The sequence below is a fragment of the Eschrichtius robustus genome, chromosome X (genome assembly GCF_028021215.1).
Source record: "Eschrichtius robustus isolate mEscRob2 chromosome X, mEscRob2.pri, whole genome shotgun sequence".
NCBI lineage: Eukaryota > Metazoa > Chordata > Mammalia > Artiodactyla > Eschrichtiidae > Eschrichtius > Eschrichtius robustus.
In genome coordinates, this window is record NC_090845.1 from 135,731,865 (window position 1) to 135,755,337 (window position 23,473).

The following is a 23,473-nucleotide window of genomic DNA, read 5'->3' on the forward strand; positions in this document are numbered from 1 at the left end:
AAGGAGAAAATCACAGGGAGAAGAATGGAACAAGGGAGATTAGGTCTGAGCAGGTTAAGTAGTCTACTTTGGGGTCCAGTAAAACGGTCATTCATCAAAGTTGCGGAAGCCATTTAGGCCTTTGCTAATCCAGTATGGGCCACAGACCAGCTGCATTAGAATCACCTGGGAGCAATTAGAAATGCAACATCTTGAGCCCTGTTCCAGATCTACTGAATCAAACCATAAAGTCTGAGAAACACTAGCTTAGGGCAGAGTCAGCTGCAGCTGTGAAAGGGAACTGGGAGTAGGCAGCTTACCATACTGGTCTCAGAACGATCTTCCAATAATATGTGTGTGTGTGTGTGTGTGTGTGTGTGTGTGTGTGTGTGTGTGTGTGTACTGTGGGGCATTAATTAATGACTCCTTGTGTATGAATTCATGAGACACATGTTAATATCCAACTTCTGGGGTTTAGGAACTTGACATGTCTAGGTTCTACAGAAAAGTACATGACATATTTAAGGAATAAGGAACACAGTTTGAGAAATATGGTAGTAATTCCAATTCAAAAGGCCTAGATTTAAATCATGGTATATAGTAAAAAGAAAGTTGAAAATCCTCTCTCATAAAACACCTGGGATTCTGTATCTGCTTGAATACACTGAAACAGGAATCAATGTACGGCTATTATATAATCAGACATCAGAGTTATAGTATTATGGGGAATTTAAAAAATTGTTCTTCCATGTAACAATTTTTTCTTCCTATGGGATAAAAATGTTAATAAATGTATAGCATTGCCCCAGAAATCACAGCATTTAAAAAATATTTTTATTGGAGTATAGTTGATTTACAATGTTGTGTCAGCTTCTGCTGTACAGCAAAGTGAATCAGTTATACACATACATGTATCCACTCTTTTTTAGATTCTTTTCCCACATAGGTCATTACAGAGTATTGAGTAGAGTTCCCTGTGCTATATAGTAGGTCCTTATTAGTTATCTATTTTCTATATAGTAGTGTGTATATGTCTATCCCAATCTCCCAATTTATCCCCCCCTTCCCCCCTGGTAACCATAAGTTTGTTTTCTACATCTGTGACTCTACTTCTGTTTTGTACATAAGTTCATTTGTACACTTTTTTTTCGATTTCACATATAAGTGATATCATGTATTTGTCTTTCTCTGTCTGACTTACTTCACTCAGTATGACAATCTATAGGCACAGCATTATTTTTGATAAATAGATCTGCTTCATTTTTAACTCAATTATTGTGTCTTGATTAGATACCTTCTTAGGAAGACAATGTATTGATTCAACAAATAGTTAATGACTACACAAATCCTAGATTCCATGTATTATGTGCCAGAAACTATGTACTAGGTGGCTTCACTGGTGAATTCTAATAAATGTTTAAAGAATTAATGCCAATCCTTTCCCAAACTCTTCCAAAAGATAGAAAAAGAGGAAAAACATCCTAACTCATACTATAGGGCCAGCATTACCTTGATACCAAAGCCAGACATATATACCAGAATAAAGAAAATTACAGACCAATAGCCTTTATGAATATAGATGCAAAAATTCTCAGAAGAATTCTAGCAAGCTGAATCCAGCAGCATATTATAAATATTACATTCCATGTCCAAATAGGAATTATCCCAGGAATGCAAGGATGGCTCAACATAAGAAAACTGATTAATCAAAACCACATTGATAAAATGAAGGGGGAAAACACCCTCATGATCATCTTAGTTATGCAGAGAAAGCATTCAATAAAATCTAACAACTTTTCATGATTAAAAAACAAACAAAATACACCCAGCAAACTAAGAATAGAAGGGAAATTCCTCAACAAAATAAAAGGCATTTATGAAATACCCTAGCTAATGTCATACTCAACGGTGGAAGACTGGAAGCATTTTCCCTAACATCAGGAACAAGAGAAGAATGCTTGCTTTCATTGCTTCCACTCAAGACTGTAATGGAAGTCCTAGTCAGAGCAATGAGGCAAGAAAAATAAATGAAAAGCATCCAAGTTGGAAAGGAAGTTAAACTACTTCTATTCTCAGACGACATACTCTTCTGTATAGGAAACCCTAAAGAATCCACAAAACACTATTAGAGTTAACAAACGAATTCAACCAAGTTGCAGTATACAAGATCAACACACAAAAATCTGTTGTGTATCCATATCCCAGCAATGAAAAAAAAAATCCAAAATGAAATTGACAACAGTTCTATTTCAGACAACATCAAAAGGAATAAAATACACAGGGATAAATTTAGCCAAGGAGGTGCAAGCCTTGTGCACCGAAAACTACAAAGCACTGCTGAAAGAAATTAATGATGACCTTAAAAAGAAAAAAAGGAAAGATAGCAGATTTTGTGGACTGGAAGACTTAATATTTTTAAGATGGCAATCCCACCCAAAGTTGTCTAGAGATTTAATGCAGTCCCTATGGAAATCGTAATGCTCTGTTTTACAGAAAGGTAAAAGCCAATCCTAAATGCATACGGAATTTCAAGTGACCTTGAACAGCCAAAATAATCTTGGAAAAGAAGAAAAAAGTTGGAGGACTCACACGTCCCTATTTCAAAACTTAGTCCAAAGCCACAGTTCTCAAAACTATGTGGCACTAGCATAAGGATAGACACATAGATCAGTGGAGTAGAACTACGAGTCCAGAAATAAACCCATAGATCTATCCCATGGGTTGTAAACCCAAGTGAGTTGAAAACAGGCGTTCAAGCAGAACCCTGCACAGGAATGTTCACCACAGCACTATGCCCAACAGGCACAAGGTGGAAGTCACCCAAATGTACCTCAGCTGCTGAGCGGATACACAACACGTGTGGCCTAGCCACGCATTGGAATATTATTCAGCCAGGAAAAGGCATGAAGTGCTGATTGGTGCTACCGCGTGGATGAACCCTAACGCAAACATAAGTGAAAGCAGCCGGACACAAAAGGCCACCTATTTATTGTCTGCTTCCATCTCTAGGAAGTCTCCAGAGCAGGCAAACGTCTGTGCACAGGAAGCAGATGAGTGGTGGCCTGGGGACTATGGGGGGTGGGGTGGGGGACACTGCAGGAGGGGGCAGTGGGGAGTGACTGCCTGGCGGGTACAGGGGTTTCTCTTTGGGCTGCTGCCAACGTCTTGGAAGTAGATATATAGTCGTGATGGTGGCCCAGCACCGCCAGTGTATACTTGGTGCCCCTGGATGGTCCGCCATTAGCTGCCTTCTCTGTACACAGTTCCCGTCCGGTGGACAGTGAGAGTTCCAGCGAAGAGAGGGTCCAGCGAGCACGGCGAGCAGGGTCCTGCCAGCGCCATTTCTTTGCAGGCCCAGGACCCCGGCGGTGGGGGTGGGGGCGGGGTGAGGTGGGGTGGGGGAGGGGTTATGGGAAAGCAGTGACCTCACAGGGTCTACGTGTTACGGGGCGTGCTCGCCCCGCCCCGCCCCGCCCGCCCCCCCCCCCCCCCCCAACCAATGAGGGCCCGGCCTGTGGTCGCTAGGATACGGAGTAGGGGACTGAGAACACCGGTTGTGTTGAGATGTTGGGACCAGCAGGCACAACCGACCGCCCCTCATCCCAGCGCACCGCAGAGCGAGGCCGTCGCAGAAAGCTGCCCAACGGCCAGCATGCCGGGGAAGAGGGGCCGTGGAGGGTCACCCGGTCGCCGCTCCCGCACCGCCCGAGCCGAGCGGTCCTGCTCCGTGAGCCACATGGAGCGCCTCCTGCGGGAGGGCCACTACGCCCAGCGCCTGAGCTCATCCGCACCCGTCTCCCTAGGGGCCATCATCCAGTACCTGACGGCCAGGGTCCTGGAGCGGGCGGGCCATGAGGCCCAGAACAGCGGCAGGAGGCGCCTCACTCCGGAGCTGGTGGACGTGGCGGCCCGCAACAACGCGCTGCTCAGCGGCTTCTTCAGCACTAGCACCATCTCCCAGGCGGCCCCGGCCCAGCACTAGCTGCCCAGCGACACCTGGGTCCCCGGCCTCCGGGGCGGGGCGGGGGGCGCGGCCGTCAGGCGCCAGGCCCGCTCACCGACCGACCGCACAGCCCGGGCAGCCCCGGCCTGCCCGCCCCCTTGGGCACAGTCATCGCGAGTCAATAAAGTGTTTCAAGAGACGCCCTGCGCGTGCTTCCCTCACTTGGCGTGGGAGGTGGTGGTGGTGGTGGTGGTGGGACACCCCCTCGTCGGAGGGATGGAGGGCGGGGGTCTGGCCGGAGTTGGGGGGTGGGGGGGTGGAGTCGGGGGTGACAGACAGAGAGGAGCGGTCTCTCACGGCGACAGTGCATGGGGTGGCCCTGGGTGGGAGAGGCTGGCTGCGGCGGGGGTGGGGGCGGACTGGGGCCTCGGGTGAGGCCGGACAACGGAAGGCTCCCCCGCTGGCTCTGAGCAAGTCGGAGCCAGGCCAAAGTCCCCAGAGGGACGGGGTTCCTTGCGGCGGCGCTCGACACCGTGAGGGCAGCGTCGTGATAGGGTGAAGGTGCCAAGGCGACCGACCGCCCTGGGTGCGGGATGCAGGGGTGGGTGGACAGAGCGCTTGGCATGGACTCCCATATGGGGCAGGGGCTTTGACGGGAAGATGGAGGCGTGATGGGGATTGGGGTGGGCGGGACACGATCAACACAAAGGCAAAGTCGGAATTAGGGGCACGCGGGGTCAAGAGTTTTTGGTTGTGTTCCCCTAGAGATGCCAAGAGATGCCCTGCTTGGCAACCTGCGTAAACAAGCGGTCACCTACCGGTTGGAGCCCTGGTCTGGGAAGATCCCACATGCCGCGGAGCAAGGACGGCCGTGCGCCACAACTACTGAGCCTGTGCTCTAGAGCCCGAGAGCCACAACTACTGAGCCCGTGTGCCACAACTACGGAAGCCCGCGCGCGTAGAAGCCGTGCTCCACAACGAGAAGCCACCGCAATGAGAAGCCCGCGCACGGCACGGAAGAGTAGGCCCCGCGCGCCGCAACTAGAGAAAGCCCCTGCACGGCAACAAAGACCCAACACTGCCAAAAATAAATACATAAAATAAATAAATTTTTTTTTAAAAAGCTGTCACCTAGCAACAGGGGGCGCCCGGCCAAGCCCCGCCCCAGCACCCTTGGTCTGCTCACGGAACCCCGGACGGCGGGCCAGGCCCCGCCCCAGGGCCCTCGATTTGCATACGCCAGCCGCAGCCAGTCCCGGACGGGCCTCCGCGCTTGCTATTTTGTGTATCACCAGGAGGACGAGAGCTCCGGGCGGCCGAGCCGGCGCGGTCGCGCGGTGGGCCGGAGCCCGACGCGGTGCGCGTCTCAGCCCGCCGCCGTCGCCCAGCACTTGCGCCCACTTGCGTCAGCGCGCCCGGAAATGCCTAGGCGGTGAACATGGCGGCTTCCGCGGCCGGTCTGGGCGGCGGTTCGGGTCCCGGGCCTGAGGCCGGGGACTTCCTGGCGCGCTACCGCCAGGTGTGCAACAAGCTGAAGAAGCGGTTCCTGCGGAAGCCGAACGTGGCGGAGGCCGGCGAGCAGTTCAGCCAGCTGGGGCGCGAGCTGCGCGCCCAGGAGTGCCTGCCGTACGCGGCCTGGTGCCAGCTGGCCGTGGCCCGCTGCCAGCAGGCGCTCTTCCACGGGCCCGGGGAGGCGCTGGCGCTGACCGAGGCCGCGCGCCTCTTCCTGCGGCAGGAGCGCGACGCGCGCCAGCGCTTGGCCTGCCCCGCCGCCTACGGGGAGCCGCTGCAGGCCGCCGCCGCCGCCCTGGGCGCCGCCGTGCGCCTGCACCTGGAGCTAGGCCAGCCGGCTGCCGCCGCCGCGCTCTGCCTCGAGCTGGCGGCCGCCCTGCGCGACCTGGGCCAGCCGGCCGCCGCCGCCGGCCACTTCCAACGCGCCGCGCAGCTGCAGCTGCCCCAGCTGCCCCTGGCCGCGCTGCAGGCGCTCGGCGACGCCGCGTCCTGCCAGCTGCTGGCGCGCGACTACAGCGGCGCCCTGGCGCTCTTCACGCGCATGCAGCGCCTGGCGCTGGAGCACGGCGCCCACCCGCTGCCGCCGCCGGGGCCGCAGCCCCCGCCGCAGCCGCAGCCCAAGCCGCCGGGGCCGCAGCCCGGGGCCGGCGCGGCCTCCGCCCCACCGCTCGCGCTGCTCCCGCCCGGCGCGGGCTCCGCGGCCGCGCCCTCCCCCGCCGCGCTGGGCGCCTTCGCCGACGTGCTGGTCCGCTGCGAGGTGTCCCGCGTGCTGCTGCTGCTGCTCCTGCAGCCGCCGCCCGCCAAGCTCCTGCCGGAGCACGCGCACACCCTGGAGAAGTACTCCTGGGAGGCCTTCGACGGCCACGGGCAGGACGGCAGCGGCCCGCTTCCCGAGGAGCTCTTCCTGCTGCTGCAGTCCTTGGTCATGGCCACCCACGAGAAGGACACGGAAGCCGTCAAGTCGCTGCAGGTGGAGATGTGGCCCCTGTTGAGCGCCGAGCAGAACCACCTCCTGCACCTCGTTCTGCAGGAAACCATCTCCCCGTCGGGCCAGGGGATCTGACGAGTCACTCCCAGCGACTCTGTGCCTGTCCCCGAACCTCACGCACCCGCCTGCGCGTTTACGGGGACACGAGAGGCGTTGACCCGGCGCTTCTGCCTTTGCAGTGTATCTTGCCCCTGTTGCCACCAGAGGAATGCGGTTGACTACAAGTTACGTTGTTTCCACAGTAGTGGCAGAAAAGAAACCATATGGTAGAATCGGAGCAGAGTCTCCGACTCTCTTCCCCAGAAACGGCAACAGAACCATGAGAGCCCCTTCCGCCCCCTTTCCTCTTCTGTTTTCACCCGACTGTCGCCACCCACCCCTCTTCCCCCGCAAGGCTCCCCTCCCCCCGCGTCCTTCTTTCCGACTGAGGATTAATTTGCACAGCTCTGGCTCGCTACTTAAGCTGCATGAGTTTTTCACGGTGACTCTGATTGCTTAGCGTATTTCGATGTCCGCCTGCGTGATCGCCCAGTTCCCCCTGCGTTTCACGCGCCCCGTACGTGTTCGTGGGAATCACTGGATTCAGTACTAGGCTGTTGTCGCTACAGCCCTCAGTCCATGATAAAGCCATTCTGACCCTCCTAGCTTGTGGTTCGGATTTACCTCATCTATGAAATGGGAATAGCTTATCTCCCTGGCAGGAGGCGGCAAGCAGAAGCAGATAGCTCCCTTTTAGCTCCAAGATGGATTCGTTCATTCGGAAGTGGACAGTGTGCCTATGAATCTACAGAGGTCATTTGCGATGTGGCCTTTCTCAGCTGCAGTGCGAATGTGTTCGGTGCAGAGCGGGGTGGGAGTGGGGGTGAGGGTGAGGGCGGGGTGGGCTCCACAGCAGAGGTGGCAGCTGTGCATTGGAGTTTTCAGTTCTGGCTCCGTTTCGAGAGGTGCGGGTAGTCCACGTGGCAGCTTTCATTTGTAGTGCGGATCCTTCTACAAATCTTAGTTAACTCAAATGTGTAAAATCAGCACGCTGCTTTGGTATTGTGTGATCGTGTGTGTGCCAGACTGTGCCCTTGTTCCCCAAAAGCAGGATGGCGTTCCATTTTTAAACACTAAATTTCCAAGGCGTTTTGGTCCAGACGTTGCGTGCAAACCGACTTAGCTGTTTTCTCAAATTCAATTTTATTCTCTTTAGTGTTGAGAGTGATGGTAGGAACTCTTCAGAATGTAATCTCATTCTCATTCATTCGGCTTGGGAAAACGCATCCTTTAGGCTGAAGTTGTAGACAGCACTAATCTTTTGAGGTGAGATTTAAGGACACAGTTTGGGAACAGATCTTGGTTTTGTGTATTTGAGGGGGGGAGGGGGAATATGTGGAGTGTTGTCACTATGGGTTAAGTGTCCCCAAATGGATGGGACTTTTAGGGTATTCTTTTCTACTTCTGTTTCAGCAGTGTGGAAGCAGTGGCTAAGGAAGTGTAGGGGAGGCCCGTTTGGGACAGATTCGGCCACCCTTCCTGTGCTCTCACTTGGCCGCCGGGAAGGGTCTTTCCGAGCCCTAAAGGCCTAGTGCAAGCTTGTTGCCGAAGTGGTAAGGGTGCTCGCTCCCTTGTGCTTTTGCTTTTTCTGGTACACTCTTGTCAGCCTGGGCTGCAGCCCTGGCCGCCTTCCTTACTGTCCTCGTGACAAGAATGCTTCGGAATTATGGGCTGTGGCTGGTGACAGCATTTGGGTTTGGGCGCAAGGAAAAGCCTCCTTAGACCTCTGGTCTGAACTCCTTGCTTTGAGGAGGTGGGGGGGGAGGGAGTACCAGAGAGCCTGGTATTGGGTATACGAGCATAACTATAGAAAACGCTAAAGACTGTTTTCCGTTTGCCATTGGTTCATTTATGTATCTCCCTCAGAAACTTCGTAGCACGGAGAGCTGGGCCAAGGCCACATTTCAGTGATTTTGACAGAAATCTCTTGCTATATATCAACTTATGTTGACAGGACATGATTAGTGTTCTTTTTAACTTGAAAACCAGAGGGAAAGATCTGCATCACTGAAATGTTCATTGACGATTCAAAATTAACATTCAAAATATTATGGAATATTGAAAATAGTGGCAGTGAAGCAATGCTCCTGAAAGGGTGCTTGGGCTCCCCTTTATAAGGGACTTCTATGATGAGAAATGTTGCTTATGAAAAAAATATTTTGTATGTGAATGGTACAAAGATATTAAATCATTTGAGAACCACTGTACTGGAGGAAGATGACTAAGACTGAAATTTGTGAACTGGGCAAAGCTCTGGGATAGAAGGGTTCTGGTTAATGTGAACTGTCTAGGCATCTCTACTGCCGTTAGACTAGACCGGCAGTCCACAAACACTTTGTGTAAAGGAGGAGAGGGAAATATTTCAGTCTTTTCACACCACATAATCTTCCTTGTTTGTTTGTTTTTGAAACTTTAAACATGTGAAAACCATTCTTCACTCCCAGTCCTTGCAAAAGCAGGCTGCAGTCCAAGCCCACGGGCTCTAGCTTGTGCAGCCCTTCACTCGAACCTAGAACATAGTAGTTACTCAACAACTCTTAAAGGAATGACCCTCATGAGGGTAGTTAATAACTGTTTTATCTTTGTCACTGAACAAGAAAGACTGAAAATAAATGAACTAGTCATTTAACTCCAGATTCTAAGAAACAAGAAAAGAAATGAAAGTGAATTTTTAAAATTTTAAACAGAAATTAATGAATTAGAAAACAACACCTTCGAATCTATGTTTGATTTTAAGACCAAGAGTTGATTCTTTGAAAATCCAATAGAACAGATAAACACTCACCAACTCTGATAAAGGGGGAAAAAGAGAGATACATGTGTGTATGTAGGTAAAGATATATGGCATGGGAAGGGAGATAGAACTTTAATGTACACATTTACAGCAATTAACTATAGGTAACAGAAAATGAGAATGCCAGTAATCAGATAAGGAACGGAAAAGATAGTTCAAGTATCTACCACTAAACGAGGCACAGTGGCTTTTCCATCCAATGTTCATTAAACAGATGATTACTACATTAATTAAACTATTCTAGAGCAATAGTTTAATGGAAAAAGATGGAAGCCTTTACACTATTTTCAAGGTTAGTATAACTCTAATGCCAAAGCCTGAGAAATACAGCCCCCCAAAGAAGTAAAACAACTCTATTGATTGGTACAGATAGAAAAATTCTAAACAAAATGTTAGCAAATTGGATCCAGCTAAACTTTAAATGACTGATACACTATGACTTAAGGGCAGTTTTCCCAGGAATGCAGCACCACGTTGTGCTGGAGCCCCAGCTAGGACTGGCTTGTGAGAGCCAACTGTGGGCGTCTGCTCCCAACTCTGCATTCAATGACATTGTGTCAGCAGCTTGAAATCAGGTGTGATGGGAATATTTACGTCATGGAAACCAGCAAACACCACAAATAAAGGCCTTTGTGCTGACTGCCCCCCACTTTGCCCCAGAGCTGGTTGTTAAACATTTGCCAGCCCACCATTGAGTGTGAGTATAATCTGACAATAGCAAAGAGAAGAAATGTGATCATATCCAAGATGCTGAGAAAGCATTTGATGAAATTCTACAGCCATTCCAAATAAAGTAGGAGTAGCAAGAAACTGTAAATATGATAAAAATATTTGAAACAGCATGTTAAACAGCAAAATATGGGATCCATTCCCATTAAAGTCAGAAGCAAGATCTGCTAATATTTAGTAAACACATGCTAACATATCTATATCTATACATATATATCACACTGCAAACAAAAGAGCAAAGAAAGAGCATTTTGGTCACCATCCAAGTCTACAGAGACTAATCTGCTGCAGCCGCTGATGGACAGTACACTTGGTGTTCAGAGGAAGAGATGAATGGGGTAACAGGCTGAGGCACTCTGTGCTTTAGACAGGAAGTTAAAGATGATAACAGGATGCTCTGTGCTTTGGACGAACAGGCCGTTAGGTAGTTAATATGCATTTCAGGAAGAATTTTAATGAACCCTGCTTCTTGCATCTTCCCATACATAGAAAAACACTATAATCGTGAACTTGAGGTATCTGTTCTTTGTGAATAGCAGTAATATTTTACCAAGATGTATGCTTGACTGCATGTATTCCTTAACAAAAACATCATATGTAAACTAGCCTCCCCCCAACCCCTTTGGAGCAGTCCCCCAGAGCCATCTGAGAGGCTGTCTCCCAGGCTATAGTCATCAGTAAGACCCTGAATAAAACTTGATTCACAGCTCTCACGTTGTGTATTTTTCTTTTAGTTGACAACACAATATATAATACTTATGTGTTTGTATATGTGTCTGTGTGTGTGTCTGTGTGTGCGTGTATTAATCACAAAGGCATTTAGATCACTATTTCCTGTTTACCAGGTCCTATCAGCATAATGTCATCCATGTAATGGACCAGTATGGTGTTCTGTGGGATGTCAAGATGTTTGGGGTCCCTAGGGTCTATATTATGATAAGGAACAAGGGAAGTGGCATTGCCTTGAGGCATGGACAGTAAATACTCTTGTTCCTGCTTCGTAAATGCAAATCTATTCTGATTTTGGTTGTCAATGCAAATGAAGAAGAAAGCATTTTCCAGGTCTGTAGTTCCATATCAGGTGCCTGGGGCTGTGTTAATGTGCTCCAGAGGAGATACCACACCTGGAACTGCAGGGTTTTTGTCATCACCACCTGATTAAATTTGTGATGATCTGTCATTTTTCCCTGACTCGTCTGGCTTTTGTAGTGGCCAAACAGGGGCCCTAAGGAGACTAGCCACTGGCTTGGGAAGCAACTATTCAAGCTGTAGTCACTGAGAGACTTGTATGCAGAGCATGGATGACTGCTTCAGAGACTGGGGAAGGGTTGCCTCTTCAGGCAAAGGAGGTTCAGGGCAATTTGGAGGTTTGCGGTTCTCAGCCTCATGCATGTCTGCCTACATGTACCCATCCCGGGACATCCCTGGTGGTTTAGTGGTTAAGACTCCAGGCTTCCACTACAGGAGGCACAGGTTGGATCCCTGGTCGGGGAGCTAACATCCTGCATGCTGTGCGGCACAGTCAATTAAAAAAAAATGTACCCATCCCTGGTCTCAGAGTTCCATTCCTTTCCACCAGTGCCCTTACCTTAGCATAACAGGCCTGGTGGGACTGACCATTTAATTGTCACTGCGACTCTGCAGTTCACATGCTCAGCTCCTAGATTTGACATTAAGTCCAAGTATCTGCCTATAACCACAGGACATGGAAGGCTCCTCCAGAGCTCCATGGATGCATCCTGATTCTCTATGTATGTTCATGGGTGTTCTTTGCATATATTCATAACATTTAATTTTTTTTCCCTATGTATGCCGTAAAGAGAAGGGCCATAAAAAGAAGACAGGTCACTCTACAATCAGGTATGCTAAACTTGTTGCCATAGCAACTAAATGCCACTGTCAATTTAATCTCCCAATGTCCTCCTCACCATCTGTAACTCATCCCATTGTATCACTGGTGATAATCTGAGAAATTGTGATGCCACCACATGTCATAGGTTACTCAGCATCCAGTCTTCTCCCCAAGCAAGGAATTATACCTGTGTTCCTTGACTATATTAGCAACATAATCCTAGAATTCCATTTTGAAGGTCTGTTTCCTGGGGCTACTTTTAGCACCAATTACTGTATGAGGCAGGGTTCCAGCAAGAAACATGGAACACTAAAATTCGTATAATTTGAGGAAAGGTTAATAAAGGTACTAGTTAAGAAGGTGGGGGCAGGGTACTGCCATCCCTAGGTCTGGAAGGATGAGGAGAAGATTAGGTAGACAAAATGAGCAGAAATTCTGTACATTCCTCCCATTGAGAAGTGGGGTCTAGGTCCCTTCCCCTTGAACGTGGGTGGATGTGTGACCTGCTTATAACCAACAGAATGTATTGGAAGTGATACTACATGACTTAAAAGACTAAATCAGAAAAGGTGCTGTCATCTCCACCTTGCTAGCTGGGACAGTCATGCTGGAGTCCCTAAGATGCCTTGAGACAGTCATGCTAGGAGAAGCTACTTCAGTCAACAGCCCCAGAGGTCACTCAGCACCAACCACCAGACATACAAGTAAAGATGCTTCCAAATGATTCCAGCCCCCAGCTGTCGCATCTTCCCAGCTGAGGCCCCAGATATTATGGAGCAGAGAGACAGGCCATCCCTGCTGTGCCCTGTTCAAAGTCCTGACCCACAGAATCCAAGAACAGAAGAAAATGGTTTTTTCTTATGACGCTAAGTTTTGGGGTCATTGGCAACTCAGCGATAGTAACTGGAACATGTAGAGAAAGCCACTTTGAGGGGAGCAGTGACCTTCAGTGGAGAGTTACAGCCAACTCCTCTACAAGGAGGAGCCAAGAGAAGAAATACCCTGATATTCCACACATGCCAGGCTCACAGAAGAAGAGGCGCAGTAGCGAAGCAGGAAAACGGATCTGAAGGGGCAAACCAGTCATCTTGCATGGGGCCATTTTAGGATTTGAACCTTATTCTGAAGACAAGAGGGAGACATTGAAAGGTTTAGGCAGGGGACTGATAGTATGATCCCAAAAATGATGTGCAGCTTTTATTAGAGAAGAGACTAGAAACAGGAGAAGACTAGTTAGGAATGTAACACAATACGTCAAGTGTGAGGTGATGGGGCCTCGGGCTGTAGTAACAACTGTATAAATGAAACAGAAGAGATGGGAGAGGTGTTACCAACGAAGAGGTGGCTGGGTGTGTGGCTGTCCATCAGGGGGCGCAAGCATGAGGGAAGAGTAGATGATGAAGCTAGGTTTTGAGCCCGTTCGCCCTTTTGTTACTTCAAACCTAGAATATCCATAAGCAAACTGACAATCTTATCAATCCACCCAGTCAGGAATCACGTTTCTCTCAGTAGAGCACCTGCTCATTTCTATTACCTATGAGATCCTTGATGCTACCACTTTTTTGTCCATATGTCCATAATCACTCCTATTGCCCATGAGTGGAAAATTCTTTTTCGGGGGGTTAAATTTGTAGAAGCTATGAGTGTTTGTTCCATACCTGAAATCTGTCAAAAGCTCTTTAAAAGATTCATGCATTCTCTTAAAAGGACTAATTACATACCATTAAGGTCCCAGTGGAATTCCCTCGGTAACTCCGCCACTGCTTTCCATCAAGGCTATACATGATGATAAACTGAGAGATGTACAGGCTGGACAACTTCTGACGGGCACCCTGGGTCATGATGCTGTGAATAATCATTGGTGCCAACAGATCCACCTACAGATGAAAACAACCCTTTATTTTAAATGTATGAACCACCTTCTGAAATCATTTATCAGCTTAAGCAGAATCTACATCGATACAGATACACCCAGTATTACCTTGGAGGTGCAGGTGAAGCAGAGACCAATGCTGAAATGCGGATGCACGTGAAGCTGTGGAATAAATGATGGGAACGCATAGGAAATGTGCTCATGAGTTCCCAGACTACTGCCTGACAAAGGAAATCACTGCCACATCATTGAGCCCCAATTTCCTCTACACACATCCTTTGTGCTGCACAAATTTAGTGCGGCTTCTTCTATGTTTCCATTTCACTTTATATATTATTTCATTATAGTAAATTATTGCACCAAATTGTAAAGTTTTCTTTGCTTTTTGCCTTCCTTGTTAGACTGAGATCCTTAACGCAGTAAACCTGTTTGAGTCACCTAACCTCTCTCCGTCTCAATTTCTTTATCTGTAAAGTGGAGGGAATAATGGCATTTATCTCAAAAGGTTACCAGAAGGATTAAAGGGTTAATACAATATATTACATGTGCTGAGTTCACTGCTGGCACATACTAAACAGTTAATACCTGTTAGCTTTTATATTCTCTCTAGCCCCAGCACCTAACGTGGCATCTGATATAATACTGATGCTTAGCACATGTTTTTTGGAATGAGTGAATAACAGTGGGTCTTAAAGAGGGGGGCATGGGTCACGCAAGCATTACAAGGCAGTAGCTATTACAGGAATTTTGACATCTGTTACTGCCCTAACAAGCCAGTCAAACTTAACTTCTCCCAGATGCCTGGCACACTCAGATTGGACTGGTCATGACTCTTGTGCTTAATGACTATCTTTTTCAGCTGACTGTAAGCTCCATCTATACATACATTCGTTCATTCAAAGAATATATTTTTAGCATTTGTTATGTGTCAAGCACTGTTCTAGGTACTGGGAATAGAGTCGTGAACAATTAAAAAAAGAGTCCTGCCCTCATGGAACTTAAATTTGAGTTGGGGAAACAGACTATATATTATATATATGTTTTATTTGTTTACAGCTACACAAAGAAACAGTACAGTTCAACATAAGTCATGATTTTGTACCCAGTATTTTCAGTTGTTTATGCCACTTATTGGCTGTGTGACATGGGACAAGTTATTTAACTTTTCTGTGCTTCACCTTCCTTATCTGAAATGAAGATGATAATATCAAACGTTGTGGTAGGGATTTAATCGCTTGATTTGTTTTCAGTACATAGTAAGGAAGCCCTGGATACTTTAATATTTTGATCATGATTTTGATAAAGTATAAAAAAGTTTACTGATCAAGTCAGTAAACTGTGTGAAACTGGGAAGACTAGAGAATACTTTGGGAGACAGAGCTTGGCAAGCTGGAACAACGGCCAAATTTAGGAAGTGGAAATTTAATGGGCTGTGTCACTCAGGGTTCTTTGGCTACGCTTGGAAAAGGTGCTCTGTTTACTAGTCTGATCAGATTGCATCCAGTGAGGCAGATAGATTTCCCCAAATAGAAATGAGGATGCTATTACAAAAAGGAAATACATAGAACAGATGCAGGGCAGCCAAATAGATTAAAATGTCCACTATGCGGTGATACGTATAAAGTTGAAAGTGATAACCACAGAAACACAAGGTGAGAGCACCTGGTCTGGCAGCTTCACAAACAAAAACAATCCTTAGGAATTAGCGAACAGTCAGCTCACATTGAGTCATAACTGGCAGTGCCTACAGAACAAAACAATGAGCTGGTGTGGCATTAACAGATGCGCTCTTCGTGTCTGCTTGCTGGTAAGCTAGCTCATCTTTCCCTGATCCCTATTTATTATTTTATTTTATTTTTTAAGATTAATTAATTAATTTATCTTTGGCTGTGGTGGGTCTTTGTGGCTGCGTGCGGGCTTTCTCTAGTTGCATGGAGCGGGGGCTACTCTTCATTGTGGTGCGCGGGCTTCTCATTGCGGTGGCTTCTTGTTGCGGAGCATGGGCTCTAGGCGCGCGGGCTTCAGTAGTTGTGGCTCATGGGCTCTAGAGCGCAGGCTCAGTAGCTGTGGCGCACGGGCTTAGTTGCTCCGCGGCATGTGGGATCTTCCCGGACCAGGGCTCAAACCCGTGTCCCCTTCATTGGCAGGCGGATTCTTAACCACTGCACCACCAGGGAAGTCCCCTATTTATCATTTTAACCTCAAGGAAAATAGGAGAGTAGATGCAATCTTGCAAAGGAGGAAAGTATGTAGGGGAATTTCCTCAGCTGACTGAGAAGAAGATGAAAGCTGATGGACTATGAGAAGAGGATGGCAGGTGGGGGAAGTAGGTGGTAAAACGTGTGTAAATTAGTCCTGACTGATCACATGTTGACATGAAAATATTTTTGGACATTTCGGGTTAAAGAAAATGTATTATTATTATTGTTATTTTTTTTGGCTGTGCCATGTAGCTTGCGGGATCTTAGTTCCCCGACCAGGGATTGAACCCAGGCCCATGGCAGTGAAAGCGCTGAGTCCTAACCACTGGACCACCAGGGAATTCCCAAGAAAATGTATTATTAAAATGATTTTCACGTGTTCCTTTTTTAATGCAGCTACTAGAAAATGTAAAATTACATGTGTGGTTTGCATTTGTGGGTCACATTACATTTCTATTGGACAGCGCTGCTCCAGAGGAAATGGGGAAGTGAGAAAATATGAAAGACTGGCTCATTTAAAAAGAAATTGAGTTAATCTAGGACACTTTCAGTTATGGCTCCAAGTTGGTTTATCAGATTGGACTAACTTCAGTAGGTGTTTCTTACTACTCGGTGGTGCAGAAATTGTGAAGAAGACAGATTCAGTTTTAGAAAATGAAGAAGCCACATTTTCTTGGCTTGTGGGATGGGGGATTGAGCCACTTGTTTTTGTATTAAAATGAAGGGACTGGAGGACTCCAGGACATCTAGGCAGTTGAAGGCATCTAAAGATAGAATACAATCTTGGGAGGTGGTAAGTTCAACGTTACAGAAAATATTCAGAGATTCTAATCCCAACAGAAAGATTAAAAACACAGTGTACTCAGTTCTATTCCTGAGTCTTTCATTCCTGACTCTTTTGGTACAAATCATAAGCCACTCTATTCTTCAGTTCTTTCCTCGTCTATTCCATGGAGTTTGATGAAAATGACTTCGGTATAAGGGAGATATAAAATGCTTTGAGCTTGCAAGAGGAATGTGTGATGTGATGGAATGCGACGCATTTTCTAACCTTGATCCAGGAAAAGGGGTCCTTGGTGCTCCAGGCATTGATTGATCCAGAATAATGAAGTCTGGCCAGCTTTGGGGCCCACTGTCCTTTGCTCAAGAAAGGGGAGAGAGATTAGATTCAGCTGGGTTGGTCCTAGACACTTAGGAATAAAATTACTCTTTTGAGAAAGGTTAATCCTAGCTGTGGAGAAGTTAAAGGCATAAAGCATGTTGGTATCGATGACTACCAAAGTGTTTGGCTTGTCCTTGTTGTCCATCGTATTTTCTAAAATTTAATCACTTTGTTGATTGTTAGTACCTCTAGTTAGCTAATACTGGAATGTGTTACATCACTATCAAATAATATTATTATTTCTTTATTACATAATGTATGTTCACTGGAGAAAAATTAGAAAATAAAATATAAAAATAAAACATAAGTAAAAATAAAAATAAAAGAAGTAAAAAACACCACACTTCTGCCCAGAGAAAAATAATACTATTTTAGTATATAACTTTCAAGCCTCTTTTTCTTTTTTTTTTTCAAAGTGGCCTTACAATTTGGTAATTCCTCCAGCAATTTGTTTGTTTGTTTGTTTTTCAAGCCTCTTTTTCAAATGCAATTTTTTCCCTCTAAAACAGAGTTTGGCCAACTTTTTTCTATAAATAATTTAACCTTTGCAGATCATCTGGTCTTTGTTGCAATTACTTAAATGCTGTTGTAGAGCAAAAGCGGCCACAGATGATTGTAAATGAAAGAGTGTGGCTTCTATATGGACAGTGAAATTAGAATTTCATATAACTTTCACATGTCATGAAATATTCTTCTTCTTTTGTTTTTTTTCCGCAATCATTTAAGAATAGAAAAATGATTCTTAGCTTGAAGGCCATACAAAATCAAGTGATGGGCTGGATGTGGCCTGCAGGCTGTAGTTTGAGAACTCTCTCTAGATCCAGTTCAAGCTTTCTATCACTGCTCACAGAAAAATGTAGCTTCTTGCTACAGTGACGAGAATGGACTCAAGGGAAGCCATATGGAAGGCAGGCAGGACATTTAAGGCGGCAGTGGCGTTACTCAGGTGAGAAGTGATGATGGCCTGAATTAAGATGCTCACACTGGGAAATGGAGAAGAGAAAATAGATTTGAAAGGCACCTATGGAGACGGATTGGTTATCTGAATCTTTCCCATAGAAATAAAAAAGATATAATCATCCCAGTGCTTTAAGAGAAAGGAATAGTATTTACCATATTGTCCTGAAGCTGTAATCTGAAAATCTCTAATGCGTCCAGAAGCCATTCCCAGTGGAGTCTGACATTCTGAAATCACATGAAGGGAGCACAATAGTTAGAAGTGCAGAAAATATAGCTTCACAAATGCAAGTCAGTGAGAACACCAACAAATGCTCATATGTCTCAGTCTTTACTATGTGCCAAGAACCGTACTAAATATTTTATTGTACTATATCATTTAATTCACTCCAACAGGTAGGTGCTAGTACTACTCACATTTTGCAGCTGAGGAAACTAGGGTCCATACATAAGTAGACCAGTGGTTCTCTTACTTGTTTAGGGTTAAAACTCAAATTCTTCCAAGTGATATTTGTAAGTTATCTTTGGTAACTGAACCAAAACTAAGTTTCAAAATTTGCTCTTGGAGCTTCAGGGTCAAAGTGTTCAAAGCTTCAAGCATATCTGCCCTCCTCTGAGGACTCTGATGATTTCTACCAGCAATATTCATTTTAGATTTGGTAATGACTGTGAGCTTGTATTCATTTCCTGACAAAAGCAACCGTCCTAGGAAGGGGGAAAGAGGTACAGAGGTAGGTGCCACTCACTCTTGCTGTACACCAGGAAGAGAGTGCTCATCCCAGCTTGCAGGTGTTCGCCAATAAGACATTCTATCCGCCAGATTCCAACTTTGGATGGTAGCATTTCCACTGTCTCAAAAACACCTTATCAAAACCAAAAGGAACAAAAATTATTTCTTTTCACACAAATGGGCATAAGATACACTGGCTTATGCAGAATATCAAAGGAGATCTACCCAAGTCAGTTGCACCATTCCTGGACCCCTCAAACCCAGAGTGCTTGGCATGTGACCCCTACAGCTGGAGACCCTGGAAATTGAGTACTGACCCCAGGAAATGGGAGAGACCGGGTGACGGGACGCTTTGGTGGTGGAGACAGGAGAAAGATTGGCCTGCACTCTCGGTGCTTTTCCAAGCCAGAGGTGTATTTCTCATTGACGAGATGTGGGCTTCCTGCCTTGAGGGGTAAAGTAACCCCAGGAGCAAGAAGCTAGAGGGTGAATGCTGAGGGGCTGGGGAATCAGTCACAGTGACCATGCAGAATAAAGGTGGAAACAACCAGGTCAAGGGGACTTCCTGAGAGAGGGTCCCAAAAGGGAGTCTCTGAAGAGCCCCTGAAAGTACCCAACCAGAAAAAGAGTCAGATTGAAATATCTGCCAGGTGCAGACAGTGGTGCCATCCCTCACCTCTACCCTCGCCATGCTGCGGATCAAATCAGAAACCAGCCAGGAGTGGAGGGGGAAGCATAAGGTAGAGAAACAGAAAACTCAACCAACTTGGAGGAGGAGATATTGAACTTAAATCAAGTTCAGAATTTTGATTAATAGCTTGGAGTAGACATTGTAATTTGTGACCTGAACTATATTTGTGATGTAAAGTGACTGCAGGACTGTTTATTACTTAAGAGTGAGCAGAGTATGGTAGGAGGGCCTTCAAGATGGCAGAGGAGTAAGATGTGGAGATCACCTCCCCCCCCACAAATACATAAGAAATACATCTACATGTGGAACAATGCCTACAGAACACCTACTGAACGCTGGCAGAAGACCTCAGACCTCCCAAAAGGCAAGAAACTCCCCATGTACCTGGGTAGGGCAAAAGAAAAAAGAAAAAACAGAGACAAAAGAATAGGGATGGGACCTGAACCAGTGGGAGGGAACTGTGAAGGAGGAAAGGTTTCCACACACTAGGAAGCCCCTTCGCGGGCGGAGACTGCGGGTGGTGGAGAGGGAAGCTTCGGAGCCACGGAGGAGAGCGCAGCCACAGGGGTGCGGAGGGCAGAGCAGAGAGATTCCCACACAGAGGATCGGTGCCGACCAGCACTCACCAGCCCGAGAGGCTTGTCCGCTCACCCGCCGGGGCGGGCAGGGGCTGGGAGCTAAGGCTCGGGCTTCGGAGGTCGGACCGCAGGGAGAGGACTGGGGTTGGCTGCGTGAACACAGCCTGAAGGGGGTTAGTGTGCACAGCTAGCCGGGAGGCAGTCTGGGAAAAGGTCTGGAGCTGCTGAAGAGGCAAGAGACCATTGTTTCGGGGTGCGGGAGGAGAGGGGATTCAGAGCACCGCCTAAGCGAGCTCGAGAGACGGGTGCGAGCTGCGGCTATCAGCACGGACCCCAGAGACGGGCATGAGACGCTAAGGCTGCTGCTGCCACCACCAAGAAGCCTGTGTGCAAGCACAGGTCACTCTCCACACCTCCCCTCCCGGGAGCCGGTGCAGCCCGCCACTGCCAGGGTCCCGTGATCCGGGGACAATGTCCCCGGGAGAACGCACGGCACGCCTCGGGCTGGTGCAACGTCACGACGCCTCTGCCACTGCAGGCTCGCCCCGCCTCCTCCGTACCGCTCCCTCCCCGCGGCCTGAGTGAGCCAGAGCCCCCAAAGCAGCTGCTCCTTTAACCCCGTCCTGTGTGAGCGAAGAACAGACGCCCTCAGGTGACCTACATGCAGAGGCAGGTCCAAATCCAAAGCTGAACCCCGGGAGCTGTGTGAACAAAGAAGAGAAAGGGAAATCTCTCCCAGCAGCCTCAGGAGCAGCAGATTAAAGCTCCACAATCAACTTGATGTACCTGCATCTGTGGAATACCTGAACAGACAACGAATCATCCCAAAATTGAGGCGGTGGACTTTGGGAGTAACTGTAGACTTGGGGTTTGCTTTCTGTATCAATTTGTTTCTAGTTTTATGTTTATCTTAGTTTAGTATTTAGAGCTTATTATCACTGGTATATTTGTTTATTGATTTGGTTGCTCTCTTCCTTTTTATATATAAATATGTATTTTTTCCTTTTTCTCTTTTTGTGAGTGTGTATGTGTATGCTTCTTTGTGTGATTTTGTCTGTATAGGTTTGCTTTTACCATTTGTCCTAGGGTTCTGTCTGTCCATTTTTTTTTAGTATAGTTTTTAGCAATTGTTATCATTGGTGGATTTGTTTATTGGTTTGGTTGCTCTCTTCTTTTTTTTTCAATTGCTTTTTTATTTTAATAATTTTTAAAAATTTTAATAACTTTATTTTATTTATTTATTTATTTTCTTTCTTTCTTTTTTTTCTCCCTTTTCTTCTGAGCTGTGTGGCTAACAGGGTCTTGGTGCTCCTGCTGGGTGTCAGGCCTGAGCCTCTGAGGTTGGAGAGCCAAGTTCAGGACATTGGACCACCAGAGACCTCCCGGCCCCATGTAATATCAAACGGCAAGAGCTCTCCCAGAGATCTCCATCTCAACGCTAAGACCCAGCTCCACTCAATTACCAGCAAGCTCCAGTGCTGGATGCCCCATACCAAACAACTAGCGAGACAGGAACATAACCCCACCCATTACAAGACAGGCTGCCTAAAATCATAATAAGTTCACAGACACCTCAAAACACACCACTGGACGTGGTCCTGTCCACCAGAAAGACAAGATCCAGCCTCATCCCCCAGAACCCAGGCACTAGTCCCCACCACCAGGAAGCCTACACAACCCTCTGAACCAAACTTACCCATGGGAGGCAGGCACCAAAAACAATGGGAACTATGAACATGCAGCCTGCAAAAAGAAGACCCCAAACACAGCAAGTTAAGCAAAATGAGAAGACAGAGAAATACGCATCAGATGAAGGAGCAAGGTAAAAACCCACCAGACCAAACAAATGAAGAGGAAATAGGCAGTCTGCCTGAAAAAGAATTCAGAGTAATGATAGTAAAGATGATCCAAAATCTTGGAAACAGAATAGGGAAAATACAAGAAACTTTTAACAAGGACCTAGAAGAACTAAAGAGCAAACAAACAATGATGAACAACACAATAAATGAAATTAAAAATTCTCTAGAAGGAATCAATAGCAGAATAACTGAGGCAGAAGAACGGATAAGTGACCTGGAAGATAAAATAGTGCAAAAAACTACTGCAGAGCAGAATAAAGAAAAAAGAATGAAAAGAATTGAGGACAGTCTCAGAGACCTCTGGGACAACATTAAATGCACCAACATTCAAATTATAGGGATCCCAGAAGAAGAAGAGAAAAAGAAAGGGACTGAGAAAATACTTGAAGAGATTATAGTGGAAAACTTCCCTAATATGGGAAAGGAAATAGTTAATCAAGTCCAGGAAGCGCACAGAGTCCCATACAGGATAAATCCAAGGAGAAACAAGCCAAGACACATATTAATCAAACTATCAAAAATTAAATACAAAGAAAAAATATTAAAAAGCAAGGGAAAAGCAACAAATAACATACAAGGGAATCCCCATAAGGTTAACAGCTGATCTTTCAGCAGAAACTCTGCAAGCCAGAAGGGTGTGGCAGGACATATTTAAAGTGATGAAAGGGAAAAACCTACAACCAAGATTACTCTACCCGGCAAGGATCTCATGTAGATCTGATGGAGAAATCAAAAGCTTTACAGACAAGCAAAAGCTAAGAGAATTCCGCACCACCAAACCAGCTCTACAACAAATGCTAAAGGAACTTCTCTAAGTGGGAAACACAAGAGAAGGAGAAGACCTACAATAACAAACCCAAGACAATTAAGAAAATGGTAATAGGAACATATATATCGATAATTACCTTAAATGTAAATGGATTAAATGCTCCAACCAAAAGACACAGACTGGCTGAATTGATACAGAAACAAGACCTGTATATATGCTGTCTACAAGAGACCCACTTCAGACCTAGGGACACATACAGACTGAAAGTGAGGGGATGGAAAAAGATATTCCATGCAAAAAGAAATCAAAAGAAAGCTGGAGTAGCAATTCTCATATCAGACAAAATACACTTTAAAATAAAGACTATTACAAGAGACAAAGAAGGACACTACATAATGATCAAGGGATCAATCCAAGAAGAAGATATAACAATTATAAATATTTATGCACTCAACATAGGAGCACCTCAATACATACGCAAATGCCAACAGCCATGAAAGGGGAAATCAACAGTAACACAATCATAGTAGGGGACTTTAACACCCCACTTTCACCAATGGACAGATATCCAAAATGAAAATAAATAAGGAAACACAAGCTTTAAATGACACATTAAATAAGATGGACTTGATATTTATAGGACATTCCATCCAAAAACAACAGAATACACTTTCTTCTCAAGTGCTCATGGAACATTCTCCAGGATAGATCATATCTTGGGTCACAAATCAAGCCTTGGTAAATTTAAGAAAATTGAAATCGTATCAAGTATCTTTTCTGACCACAACACTATGAGACTAGATATCAATTACAGGAA

General features: G+C 46.3%; 3 protein-coding genes across 5 annotated transcripts in view; 2 read left to right on the plus strand and 1 right to left on the minus strand.

Moving 5' to 3' along the window:
* The window catches only part of F8 (coagulation factor VIII), a 122,993-nt gene that overhangs the window by 13,822 nt on the left and 85,698 nt on the right, over nucleotides 1-23,473 (minus strand). The window contains exons 19-22 of one of the 3 annotated variants that reach the window (XM_068532435.1): nucleotides 18,776-18,892; nucleotides 18,186-18,257; nucleotides 16,962-17,047; nucleotides 13,558-13,713 (exon numbers count right to left, since the gene is read on the minus strand). In XM_068532435.1, coding sequence (XP_068388536.1) covers nucleotides 13,558-13,713; nucleotides 16,962-17,047; nucleotides 18,186-18,257; nucleotides 18,776-18,892 — 431 coding nt within the window. Of the gene's footprint in view, nucleotides 1-3,799; nucleotides 3,989-5,053; nucleotides 5,308-13,557; nucleotides 13,714-16,961; nucleotides 17,048-18,185; nucleotides 18,258-18,775; nucleotides 18,893-23,473 lie in introns of those variants that run through there. The other 2 variants (XM_068532434.1, XM_068532433.1) reach the window with 2 other exon arrangements.
* On the plus strand, nucleotides 3,534-4,153 carry H2AB1 (H2A.B variant histone 1). The gene has a single exon (XM_068532436.1). It carries the CDS (start codon nucleotides 3,632-3,634, stop codon nucleotides 3,959-3,961), a length of 330 nt encoding a protein of 109 aa, XP_068388537.1. The 5' UTR covers nucleotides 3,534-3,631; the 3' UTR covers nucleotides 3,962-4,153.
* On the plus strand, nucleotides 5,174-7,268 carry F8A1 (coagulation factor VIII associated 1). The gene has a single exon (XM_068532432.1). It carries the CDS (start codon nucleotides 5,361-5,363, stop codon nucleotides 6,495-6,497), a length of 1,137 nt encoding a protein of 378 aa, XP_068388533.1. The 5' UTR covers nucleotides 5,174-5,360; the 3' UTR covers nucleotides 6,498-7,268.